The 12,931-nt window shown below is 47.8% G+C and overlaps 1 protein-coding gene across 13 annotated transcripts in view; it reads left to right on the top strand.

The window, feature by feature from the left end:
* The first annotated feature begins 7,117 nt into the window (after positions 1 to 7,117).
* The window catches only part of STIM1 (stromal interaction molecule 1), a 192,344-nt gene continuing 186,530 nt past the window's right edge, over positions 7,118 to 12,931 (top strand). For 5 of the 13 annotated variants that reach the window (XM_081539276.1, XM_081539265.1, XM_081539270.1 and 2 more), the window contains exons 1-2: positions 7,118 to 7,395; positions 8,256 to 8,414. In XM_081539276.1, coding sequence (XP_081395402.1) covers positions 8,282 to 8,414 — 133 coding nt within the window. In that variant the 5' untranslated portion in view covers positions 7,118 to 7,395; positions 8,256 to 8,281. Of the gene's footprint in view, positions 7,396 to 7,690; positions 8,415 to 12,931 lie in introns of those variants that run through there. The other 8 variants (XM_081539277.1, XM_081539281.1, XM_081539273.1 and 5 more) reach the window with 2 other exon arrangements.

Below are 12,931 nucleotides of genomic sequence, written 5' to 3'. Positions count from 1 at the left end.
CTTCAAGCTAACCCTAAATCTGAAAGTCTTAGTCGCTCAGTTGTGTCCAACTCTTTGCGACACCGTGGACTGTAGCCCCCCAGGCTCCTCTGTTCATGGGATTCTTCAGGCAAGAATGCTGGAGTGGGTGGTCATTCCCTTCTCTAGGGGATCTTCCTGACTCAGGGATTGAACTCAGGTCTCCTGCTTTGTAGGCTCATACTTTACAGTCTGAGACAACATATCTGAGCTTTTTTTCTCTGATGTGGCTCCAGGGACTCAACTGTCTTGATTCCCTGGCCTTCCCTTTCTCAACCTGCTTGAGTAGAAATGGGAGTCTCCCCATCATTACTCTTCTTATTGCTACCCCCAAAGATAAACACAATGTCTCATTTCATGAAATGAGAACATGACGGACAGTACAGGAGACAGCAGAAAGAACAAACGGGAAGTGGCAAATGAAATTTCTGGAGTCGCATCCTCTGATCCATTGTATCCTCCGATCCATTGTTCTTGATTCCCTCTAAGGAAATAACTGGATGGGGGGAGGGGGAACTAAGCACATGTCCAATCCTTCAGGAGTGTCCTTCCTCCCAGATAGGCAATAAATAGTTGTCCTGTTTGCCTCCAGGACACCTTTGCTTCTTTGAGATTCTCCAAACCGGGTGGTACTCAGGTCATCTGGTATACTTCCCACTGGGAAATTCTTTCTTCTTCAGCCCTGGTGTGTTCCAGGAGCGGCTCAGCTTGCCCAGAGTCATGCAGCAGAGCCAGGATGTGACTCTAGGCAGTGTGGCTCCAGACACCCTCCTCCTGCCTCAGTGCTTGTGCACAGCCTCTGTGACTGCTGTAGGCAGTTACTTGTGTAATCCTGTGTTCCCTCACCTGCCCCATATCAATTTCTCTCAAGACATTATCAACAAGTTCTAATTACTCTTCGTCTATATATTTCCCCTGAAAACTGAGCTCTCTGGGGGTAGGAACAGGGTTGTTACAAACAGGGGCTCAGTAGATGTTAAATGAATGAATGAACATTGGCATTAAGAGTCTAGAACTGATTCTGCAAAGGGAGATGATTCTCTTTGTGAAGCTGGCCTAGAAAGAATTGTTAGAAGCCAAGATTTCTGTACTCATCCCCTACTCAGCCAGACTTTGGGCAGCTTCTTAGCGATAGCTGTACTTGCTATTTTCGGACACCAGGGGCAGCACCGATAGATAATACAGCCTAAACTCACGGATTCCTAAACTTTTCTGAGCAGATTTCAGACTCATTAGCACACTTCTACTGAAGATTCTCACTTTCCAGATGAAAGCTATTGGTAATCAGAAACCCTCTGGTGTAGAGAAAGGACAGCTAAGCTACTATAAACAACACACATCATTCATTTATTCACTTTTATTGAGTACCAGCTCTGTACTGAGTACGGTCCTAGCCTGAGAGTATACAATGATAAATGAAATGAAGTCCTTGATGAGCTCAGAAGCTAATGGGGAAGACAGATACTTACTAGATAATCATAATTTAGCTATTTAAGTACCCTAAGGTATAGCAGAAGACTGGAGAGACAAGGTAAGTCAAGGAGGGAGTCAAAGGAAGGAAGGTGACTTTTGAGCTAACTTTATTACTATTACTTTTTTGACAAATCATAGCTTTTGGTTCATGCTATACTGTCATCAGTGGTCAAGGCATGGCTGATTTATATCACTTGAACTGAGAATTGAAGGATGGGAAGGAAATCCCAAAGGAGAAAGAGAACATGATACAATTCATCTTCTTAGGTTCAGTTTCTTCATCTGTAGAATAAGTGTAGTCTCTGACTTATCTAGTAGAGGTCTTGTGAGGGAGAGATAAGATAATAGATGTGACAGCTCTTGCAAATAGTGGAATAGAGGCATAAAAATTGTTAATTAGTTTGATTTAGCCAACATCTGCCGAATGTAGAGTGATGCAGGAGAGATAATCTTGGCATATGGTAAAGGCTTGTTTTAAGAAAACAGTAAGGGGACTTCCCTGATGGTCCAGTGGTTAAGAATCTGCCTTCCAATACAGGAGACTCACATTTGATCCCTGGCTGGGAAACTAAGCCTGTGTGCTGCAACTAGAAAAGCCCTCACACACCTTAACTAGAGAAAACCCACATGAGGCAGCGAAGACCCAATGCAGCCAAAAAACTCCAACATTAAAAAAAAGACACTGAGATGAAAAAACAAAGCAAAACAAATCTCTTGGTTTCCTCCTGAGACTCACAATGTGGTGAGGGGCTCTTACAGAGGCTACACTTACATGATGACACAATGTAAGGTCAATTGAGGTGAGAGTCACAGCTTCTGATCCAGAAAGATCCATGAGGTCTCAGGTTTTTCCTATGTTGCTGTGCGGTGCTTAGTCTCTCAGTTGTGTCCAACTCTTTGTGATCCCATGGACTATAGCCGGCCAGGCTCCTCTGTCCACGGGGATTCTCCAAGCAAGAATACTGGAGTAGGTTGCCATTCCCTCCTCTAGGAGACCTTCCCAACCCAGGTCTCCCGCATTGCTGGCGGATTCTTTACCAGTTGAGCTACCTTTCCTACCTTCAGTTCAGTTCAGTTCAGTTGTTCAGTCATGTCCGACTCTTTGCGACCCCATGAATCGCAGCACGCCAGGCCTCCCTGTCCATCACCAACTCCCGGAGTCTACCCAAACCCATGTCCATCGAGTCAGTGATGCCATCCAACCATCTCATCCTCTGTTGTCCCCTTCTCCTCCTGCCCCCAATCCTTCCCAGCATCAGGGTCTTTTCCAATGAGTCAACTCTTCGCATGAGGTAGCCAAAGTATTGGAGTTTCAGCTTCAACATCAGTCCTTCCAATGAACACCCAGGACTGATCTCCTTTAGGATGGACTGGTTGGATCTCCTTGCAGTCCAAGGCACTCTCAAGAGTCTTCTCCAACACCACAGTTCAAAAGCATCAACTCTTCGGCACTCAGCTTTCTTCACTGTCCAACTCTCACATCCATACATGACCACTGGAAAAACCGTAGCCTTGACTAGACGGACCTTTGTTGGCAAAGTAATGTCTCTGCTTTTAAATATGCTATCTAGGTTGGTCATAACCTTCCTTCCAAGGAGTTAGCGTCTTTTAATTTCATGGCTGCAATCACCATCAGCAGTGATTTTGGAGCCCCCAAAAATAAAGTCTGACACTGTTTCCACTGTTTCCCCATCTATTTCCCATCAAGTGATGGGACCAGACGCCATGATCTTAGTTTTCTGAATGTTGAGCTTTAAGCCAACTTTTTCACTTTCCTACCTTATAGAATATTAAAGCTGAACTGGATCAATAACCTGGCTACCCATCCTATAGTTGGGGAGACTGAAATCCAGAGGGAAACTAGCTTTTCTGATGTCACATCATGATCTGGGAGTCAGAGATGAGACAAGAATGTTTCTCCTGTTGTCCAGGCCATGGTTTTTGCTTTCAGACACCATTTATTTTTAATTGTGGTAAAATATACATAACACGAAATGTACATTTTAAGTGTGTTAAGTACATTCACATTGTTTGGCAACCAATTTTCAGAGCTCTTTTCATCTTGCAAAATGGAAACTATATCTTAAACAACAATTTCCTATCGTCCCTTCCCCTCAGCCCTAGTGACCACTATCCTACTTTCTGTGTCTATGAATTTCACTACTCTAGGAAACTTATATTGCTGGTGGTAAATAACCTGCCTGCCAATGCAGGAGATGTAAGAGACGCAGGTTCAAGCCGTGGGTCAGGAAAAAAGATCCCCTTGAGGAGGCATGGCAACCCACTCCAGTATTCTTGTCTGGAGAATCCCATGAACAGAGGAACCTGGTGGGCTACAGCCCATAAAGTTGCAAAGAGTCGGACACGCCTGAAGCGACTTAGCATGAGGCACGAGGAACCTTATATAAGTGGAATCATATAGTATTTGTCCTTCTGTGACTAGCTTATTTCACTTAGCATAATGTCCTTAAGGTCCTTAAGCTTCACTCATGTTGTAGCATATAGAATTTTCTTCCTTTTTAAAGCTGAATAATAGTCCATCGCATATATATAGTCATCCATTTATGGACATTTACTTGTGCTGCTCCCACCTTTCAGCTATTGTAAATAGTGCTGCTGTGAAAACGGGTATACAAATATCTCTTTGAGACCCTGCTTTCAATTTCTTTTGGCATATGCCCAGAAGTGGAATTGCTGGAGCACATGGTAATTCTATTTTTAGTTCCCAGACACCATTTTAGCCTCACAGGAAATGCAACAGGCTCTGAGAGTCTCAAGGTCTTGGTGTGAATTGGTAATAGACCCTTGCTTCCTGCCTCCAAGACCCCAGCTCTTTGTACCAGATGGGTTTTGCACCCAAACCGCCAAAGAAATCACATGGTAGTTAAGTGAAATGATGCACTTGAATTTAAAAGAGTTGTATTCCATCCATGGGGTCGCTAAGAGTCGGACACGACTGAGCGACTTCACTTTCACGTTTCACTTTCCTGCATTGGAGAAGGAAATGGCAACCCACTCCAGTGTTCTTGCCTGGAGAATCCCAGGGACGGGGGAGCCTGGTGGGCTTCCATCTATGGGGTCGCACAGAGTCGGACACGACTGAAGTGACTTAGCAGCATTAAGCTTGATTTACTTTCTTTTTTTCTTTTGTGTTCTCTTAGACAAATGAGTGCACAGGCTGGTGGACTGGCTCAGGGAGAGATTACAAACTTATAGTCTGAGATCAATTTAGGCTACAGATGTGCTTTATGTGGCCTATAAAGGGTTTTATACCTTTAAAGGGCTGTATCATTTTTTTTGTCTTTTAAATTTTTTTAAATTTAATTTTTATTTATTTATTTTTTTTAATTTTTTTCATACAATATTGTAATAGTTTTTGCCATACATTGGTGTATAACTGACTTACAATGTTGTGTTCATTTCAGGTGTACAGCAAAGTGGTTCAGTTGTACATATACATATATCCATTCTTTTTCAGATTATTCTCCCATAAAGGTTATTACAGAATATTTTTTATAAATTTTTAAAAATAATTTTTAAAAATTTATTTTTGACTGTGCTGGGTCTTCATTACTGCGCAGGCTTTTTTCTAGTTGTGGAGAGTGCGGTCTACTTTCTAGTTGCAGTACGCAGGCTTCTCATTGCAGTAGCTTCTCTTATTGCTGAGCTTGGGCTCTAGGGAGGGCTCAGTAATTGCAATTTAGGGCTCTAGAGCATGTGTATTAGTGACTCAGTTGTGTCCGACTCTTTGTGATCCCATGGACTGCCTGGCTCCTCTGTCCATGGGCTTCTCCAGGCAAGAATAGTGGAGTGAGTTGCCATTTTCTACTCCAGAGAATCTTCCTCACCCAGGGATGGAACTTGAATCTCCTGCATTGACGGGCAGATTCTTTACCATTGAGCCGGTTGTTATAGAATGTTGAGTGGAGTTCCCTGTGCTATACAGTAGGTCCTTGTTGATAAAGGGGCTATATCATTTAAAAGTTCAGACTTCCAGCTTCTCTTAAAGATGATCCAGCAATACTGAGTCCACCTTCCTGCCTGCCGCCAGGGTACCCCAGTCCCTACTATTCCCTGTTATTCTCATCTACTTCTCTCAATATTAGCTATTTTCCCATTTTGCTGTTTCAGTTTAAGGCTTCTGGCTCTGAGTCTATCAGGGGCTTATCTTCTGTTAGGGCCATTTTTCCAACATACAGTCGTTACTTAATAAATATTTGTACAATCAAATGAATTAACTTATGTCAGCCAGCTTTTGTGAGCACTTACTATGTACAGGGCCTGTGACGGGATGGCCATTTCTCAGAGATGAATAAAGCACAGGCCCTAACCTCTGAAAAGTCATAATCCTGTGGGGTGGTGGAAGACAGATATGTGTACGGTCCAATTCTGGACCTGAGGTGGCTGAGTAGGAGTTTCTGAGGAGAAGATCTTAAACTATATCTTTCAAAAAATATATATTTATTCATTTATTTGCCTGTGCTAGGTCTTGGATGCAGCACGTGGGATCTTCCATCTTTGTCGCAGCACGCAGGATCTTTAAGTTGCAGCATGTGGAATCTAGTTCCTTCACTGGGGATCAAACCCAGGCCCCCTGCCTTGGGAGTGCAGAGTCTCAGCCACTGGACCACCAGGGAAGCCCCTTGAATTGTATCTGGAAGAATGAGAAGTCAGCCCATGTGAGGGAGTTGGTGGGGAGCCCTGGAGGGGAAGTGAGTGTTTTAGGTAGAAGCCACAGTAACTACGCGGGCTGGGAGGTGGCTGAGATTCCACCTGCTTGAGAAACTTAAGACCAGTGTGACTGAAGTTTAATAAGAGAATGGGGAGAGTGGTAGTAGATGACGTCGGAGGTGTATTTTTATATTAATAGCCTAACTCTTAAGTCCGGCAGCTGTTGGGCAAATCCGTGTTCCCGATCTTCAGAGGGCTTGCTCAGAACAGGTAGCTGGCTTAGCACTGGCAGGGGAGGGCCGGGGCCTAATCCCTTCTCCTGCCTCCGGTGCCAAGGACAGGGCAGGGCACAGAGCAGGTTTCAGTAAAGATCTGCTGACAGCACACTTGAGAAGAGAACAGGAAGTGCAGGCTGTGTTGAGGGAGGCCCAGGCGGTCCTCCCTCTTTATAGGGGCGCTCGTTCTCAAGTCGCTAACACCCTCAAGCCACACACAGAGCTGGGAGACGGAGATGCAGGGAGGAACCTGCACAGGCCCTACCGGCAGAAACCTCAGAGGGGAGGGGGCTGGGGGACGGGTAGGAAAACGGGCTGAGGGAATTAAGGGAGGGCATCCTACTTAGCTTGGATGGCGGGGGGGAGGTCAGGAAGGCAGATATGGGGCCCTTTGGCCATTTAGGAATGTGTGGGGCAATTTTACCTATAGTGGTTTGGATGCTTCGTTTTGTTTTCTGGCATCATTCCTTCTGAAAACACTAGCAGGGCCCAATGGGCCTCCCTCCCGGGGCCGGTCCTCGCTCTAATTCCCCAACCCTCTGCAAAGGGGCAGGGCCTCCCAACGAGCTTGGATCCGGGCCGCAGCACCCAGCTTTGCCCGCCAGGGGCCGCTGCACAGGGGTGACTAAGCGCGCGGGTTCCTAAGCTGCAGAGAGGCGGAAGCTGATTGGCTGCGGGGCGCGGCGAGAGGGGCGGAGCCTGGGATGCCGGCCTGGAGTAGGGGGCTGGGAACGCGCCCCCGGCTGAACCTGGCCGGGTCGTGGTCGCCTCGGGCAGCACCGGGCGGCAGTCGTAGTGTCCAGGCCCTCTGCCCTGCCCGGCTCTAGAGTTGAGGCGAGTGGATCGGCACCGAGGCCCGGAGATCCGGGCTACTGTCATCATCGCCGCCGCCGCCGCAGGCCTGGGTTACCTGAGCGACTTGCGTGTCAGGGCCCGCCAGCCCGTCCGTTTGCGGGCGGTTAGCACGGGAGAGACTCTAGTGGGCGAAAGGGAGGCTTGGGACCCGACCCTTGGCTGGGGAGAGGGATCCTAGCGGAGACTAGCGCGGGCCGGGGGTGGGGCCGGGACAGCCCTCCGGGGTCTGCGGGCGCCGGGCGGCTGCCTACAACAGGTTATTCCGGGATAAGTCCGGCGTTGGGGCGGGCCCGGGCTTCGCTGGGGGCCGGGCGGCGCTGGGCGGGCCTGCGGGAGAGCACGCCCCCGCCCGCCCCGGGCCCGCCCCGCGCCTCCCGCCCGCTCGCCCGGGAGCCTCTATCCCGGGCCTGGCCCGTGCGCGTCCGCCTGCTGAACCTGGGCACCGCCGGCCGGGACACGGGACTGGGCGGGATCGCTGACCTCGGCCTAGGAGGCCTGGGATCCCCGAGCCGCCCGCGCCCGCGGGGGCCTGGGAGTCGCACGCCCTCCTCGAACGTGCGCTGCTCTCGGATCCCCAGCGGGGCGAAGCCAGGTGCCCCCTTCTTCTCCTCCTTTCTCTCCCTCCCCCACTCCGGTGCCCGCAAGAGGTCCCGCCCTCCCACCCGCTCCCCAAGGGGTGTAGCCGGCTGCGGAGCGGACAGCGGCTCCGCGGCCACCTTGTCCAAACTCTCCGGAAGCGGCCGGAGCTGACAGGGCACTCAGGCCGTCGCAGCTCCAGCGGACCCACAGTTGGGCCGGAGACGCCGGCCTTCCTCCGGCTCCCAAACTTGGAGCACTTGACCTTTGGCTGTCGGAGGAGGCAGACTCTCGGGTGGCTGGACAGCTGCGGCACCTCGAGGGCATCTTGCCTGGGGTTCCCGGGCTCTCGACTTTGCCTCTGAGATCCTGAGGTGTCTCCATCAGGCGCATGTTGACTGAGACCTGGAGTCATGGATGTGTGCGCTCGTCTTGCCCTGTGGCTCCTTTGGGGGCTCCTCCTGCATCACGGCCAGAGCCTCAGCCAAAGCCATAGCGAGAAGGCCACCGGCTCGGGGGCCAATTCTGAGGAGTCCACTGCAGCAGGTAAGGCCTTGCCACGGGCAAGAACTGAGTTGCCCAAGTGGGGAAGTTTGGACGTCGGTTTCTACACTTGCGATTGATGGAGGACCCCACTCGTGGCACTGCCAGTTCTTAGGAGTCCAGGGAGTTCTTTCCGTTCAGGAGCTACTGTTGATGTCTTTGTCTCTTGAACAACTTTCCTCATCCCTCCTCAGGATGTCTTTTGTTGGCAGTGAAAGGCGGTTTGCTTCTGGTGCACCTTGGCCTTTCAGATCAGCAAGTCAAGACCCTGTCTCAGGACTACTTGTCTGGAATAATGGCCTGGGCAGATGATAAGTCTATTGCTCTTGGCCAGTTTCAGCACTTGGCAGCACAGGGGATGTTGAGGCTACTTGGACTGGGCAGGGAAAGTCAGGACTGAGCCAGCTCTATTACTCTGTAATTTAGTGTTGAGGTGTGCCTTTCTATTCCAGTGAGCGTGGGAACCCTATTTCCTCCCTGCCCTTAGGTAATCTGCTGTCTCCTAGCTGTGCTCATTTGAAATATCAAAGCAGTTCCTTAGATGGAATGCTGTTTACCACTAGGGAGTTAAATGGACTTTTCTTGACACAGGCATGATATAATCCCTGGGACCACTTGTTGAGTTACTCTGTTTCTTCTGACTGATGATGGTAGGAGTTCTATGATATTTTTGATCTGTCTGGCTTTTTCCTGTGTACTCATGGAGCCTTGTCAAAAAAATAGGAGCCCAGGTGCTCTGTTGCAGGGAAAAAAAAAAAAAAAGAGCACTTTTAAAATTCAGTTGTTTTACACAAGGCTTAGAAGGAATCCAGTTTTTTACCCTCATGTCTCTCACCCTGTCACTGGGATCTGCCCAAAGCAGTGGGCTGCAGAGTAAGGACAGTTTATAGCTGGGTTCTTTCTATGGGTGGGCAAGCTCAAGTGAGAGGTCGCCTCAGTGAATACCCATTGATACAAGGAGGGAAAGAGAGTGTAGGTCATGGTGGCCAGGAAGTTTCATGGGTGGATTCCGGGGCTGGCTTTGGTGGTAGACCCTTTCTTAGGTAATCCCCCTTTCAGTTCCTTGACTGGGCTGGGTGTGATTATAGGTACCGCAAGGGTTGACTTACAAGTGAGGCCAGAAGTTGCCTTATGTATAAGCATGGCACCTAGGCTGTAGCTTTGAAGGTAGGACCTCCTTGTATATTAATCCTGTTTCTCCACACATTGTCTCCTTGGCCCCTGAAACTAGCTGAAAGCTTGGTTCTCATTGGGCTGTGAAGGGGAAGACTAGTAGGCAGATGTAGGTCAAACTGTGAAGAAGACCTAAGGAGCATTTCTGCTGTCCCAGTGACATCCCTGTTTGTAACTAATAATATGTTCCTTTTTCACCCCAAAATATGAGTGCCTGATGTAAAATGAGTACATATATATATATATATATCTTTTTTGGTCAGTGAGGAAGAGTTCTATATTTTAGACACATGCTAAAAGGGATGAAGTTTTGAATTTAGGCACTAGCTAGCTGTCAGGAAGATTTGTGTGTTTGTGTATGCCATAGGTAAGAGGCATTCCATCATCTCTCATAACCACCCCCCGAATGAAGCTTACGGAGACAGCCCTCCACACAATGTATTTTAGAGGCCTGGTTGTGTTCGTTATACTAAAGCTTCTCTTTTGTTTTTTTTCTTCCTCTCAGTTCAGAAATTACTTGCTGTTGTCACAATGATATTGAATCCCAGGCAGGAAATCTTAGAGACCCAGGTGCTGGGAATGGCTGTTTGTGGTAAACTGGAGGCCCCAGCACTGTTGTTCTGGTAGGTTGTCCCTTTGTGCCTGTCTGGGACTTTGTCTCTGACTCGGATAGGATCTCGTTTTTGCAGAGGTAGTCTGGGCTTATGGACTGGATTTGGTGAGGAGCTTTTTACACAGCCTTTCGATTCCCTCTGTATCCTCAGAACACAGGAGTTTTACTTACCCTTAAAACAGCCACTTTTCTAAGTCAGATTCAACATATCTAGTCAATTTGTATGTTTTCTAAAGTTTGTATGTTACAACCACACAGCTATTTTTCCCCACAAAAGTCTTGCAAATGCTCAATTAAAATGTGGGGCAGGTGGTATTATCCCCGTTTTTATTGTTGAAGAAACTGGGTCCTATGCTCAGTTTTCTAATTCTTAAGACCTACCCTTCTTCCAGCTTCGCAGGCCCTGCCCTGTTAAAGGAGCTCTAAACAAGGGCAAGAGAATGTTAGTTTCCTCTTGGTAAGTTAGTGGGTCCTGGTGAAAGATCCAAGAAAAGGGCTGTATTTTTTTCCTCTGGAGGGTCTTCTGCAGGGGCCAGAAAATTGCATTTTTTGTCTTGTTGGATGTATTTGCCTATCGTAAAGGTCTAGCTCTCTAGGGAAGGCAGGTGCTCTGCTAGGAGAACTTACTGAGCTGTAGAGAGGCCATTCCTGTCACCTCTGGCTCTTTGGTGCCTATATACCCAGCTGTGCTTAATTACTTTTTCAGTAAAGATCTGTGCTTGATGGTGGTGCTGCTCTGGGGCTGACACTCGTGAAACTGGCTTGAAATTGATGCTTGGAACCTCCTTTAGTCTCTGGACTCATTGTTTCTAGGAACTCAAAATGTTTCCTGCAGAATGTGTGTGAGGGGTCCCATGTGAGTCTGGAGTTGTGACTGCCGGTGTTGGTTGAGGGCCTCTACTCAGAAACTGTGGTTTGACTCAGCAGAGCTAGAACAGGGCCTTGGAGGAAAGGTATCTAGGCAGTCTACGGAGTGCAGGTTGGCTTCTCAATCAACTGCTAATGGAGTGGGAGGCCAGAGTCCCTGCCTGCCCACCCAGCTAGCTGCTGCTGCCTCCAAGGCTATAAATGGCCTGACCATCTTGGTGGCTATGCTAATTTTAGCTGAGGGTAGCTCCCGGAACTGGATTGGTGCCAAGAGCAGGTGGGTGGGGCTTGGCTGAGACTGATATTGGGGGATGGGCAGAGGGTCACTCTAATCCTAGGGCAGCTAGGACATCATCTGCATCCACACCTCAGCTTTGACAGTCATCCTTAACTAGGTTAATTTATTTAGCAAACATTGGACAATGCCAGTTCATGTGCTCTTTATTCAGCAAATATTTGAGTATCTGCTCTGGGCCAGACTCTGTGTTTGGTGTTGGGGGTTTATTTATTTAAAAATTTGTTTGTTTGCTTATTTATTTATCTGACTGTGCCGGGCCTTAGTTGCAGCACATGGTGGGATCTTTGATCTTTGTTGGGGCATGTGCCATCTTTAGTTGCTGTATTCGAGCCCTTAGTTGCAGTATGCAAACTCTTAGTTGTGGCATGTAGGATCTAGTTCCCTGACCAGGGGTGGAACCCGGGTCCCCTGCATTGGGAGTCTTAGCCAGTGGATCATTAGGGAAGTTCTGGTGTTGGGATGAACAAAACGGACATGTTCTCTGGCCTCATGGAGTTTACAGTCTAGTGGGGAGATAGAAAACAAATAAATAAATGTAGTATCTTGTGGTAAGCACTGTGGAAGAAAACATGGAGTGCTGTGGCAGAGAATGAGAGGAGGAAAGAGAGCTAGCTAAAGTAGGAACCTAGTGCCTGGTAAGACATTAATAACATCACTAACATCAACAATAATAGCAACTGACATTTTTTAGTGCTTACTGTGTAGCAGGCACTATTCCAAACATTTTATTTCTTTTAATTCTTAAAACCATTCTGTGTGCTTGGTGTTATCTCTGTTTTATAAGTAAGGAAATGAAATCATAAAGAGGTCAAGTAACTTGTCCAACGTTGTGCAGATAGTAGGGAATAGAGCCAGAATTTGACCACTGGCAGTATGACTCTTCTCCCCACCTCCACCTCAGCCACTAGGTTATACACTCTTTCAAAAGTTTGTGAAAAAGGCTATAATAGAGGTATGATATATACATATAAAAGGCTGTGGGAAGCCCAGAGGAGCAAGTGACTAACCCTGCCTGGGAGAGCTGGGGGAGGCTTCTCAGTTTCCTCCTTAATTTTTCTCAGATCTTGGGGAGATAAAAAGTGGTTGCCTAACTCAAAAGTTTAGAGGTGGAAACATCAGTTAGTTCAACTTATTTTTTACATGTGAAGAAACTGATGTCCAGAGAGGCATCACACAGAAATTCCACAGTGGGTTATTAGTAGAACTAGACAAAGACATTTGAGTCAGGGACCCTGGCTTAATCAGTTATTCAAACCACAAGTCCAATTGGAAGGAACCTAGGGCTACAAAGAAGTCTAGTTTGGGAGTGGGGGTGGGGATATATATTTAGAGAATATTAAATACAACATAATACACAGGTTTAATGAAGCAAGCAGGGAAGACAGTGTAGGCTAAGGATTAAAAGAGCACTGCGTGGGCTGAGCTAGGCTAAGGTGGCTGGGGAGGGCTTCCTGGAAGGAGGGGTTGGGCGGAGGCATAAGAGAACCTGGTGGGGAGTAGTCTGACTTGGGGATTGTTGGAGGAAAAGAGGTATTGTAAAGGTCTGGATCACCAGTGTGAGCACACGGG

Source organism: Giraffa tippelskirchi, chromosome 11 (assembly GCF_054371585.1).
Source record: "Giraffa tippelskirchi isolate mGirTip1 chromosome 11, T2T-mGirTip1v1.2.pri, whole genome shotgun sequence".
Classification (NCBI taxonomy): Eukaryota; Metazoa; Chordata; class Mammalia; order Artiodactyla; family Giraffidae; genus Giraffa; species Giraffa tippelskirchi.
Note: the sequence above shows the minus strand (reverse complement) of the source record. Positions and strands in the feature narration are given on the sequence as shown.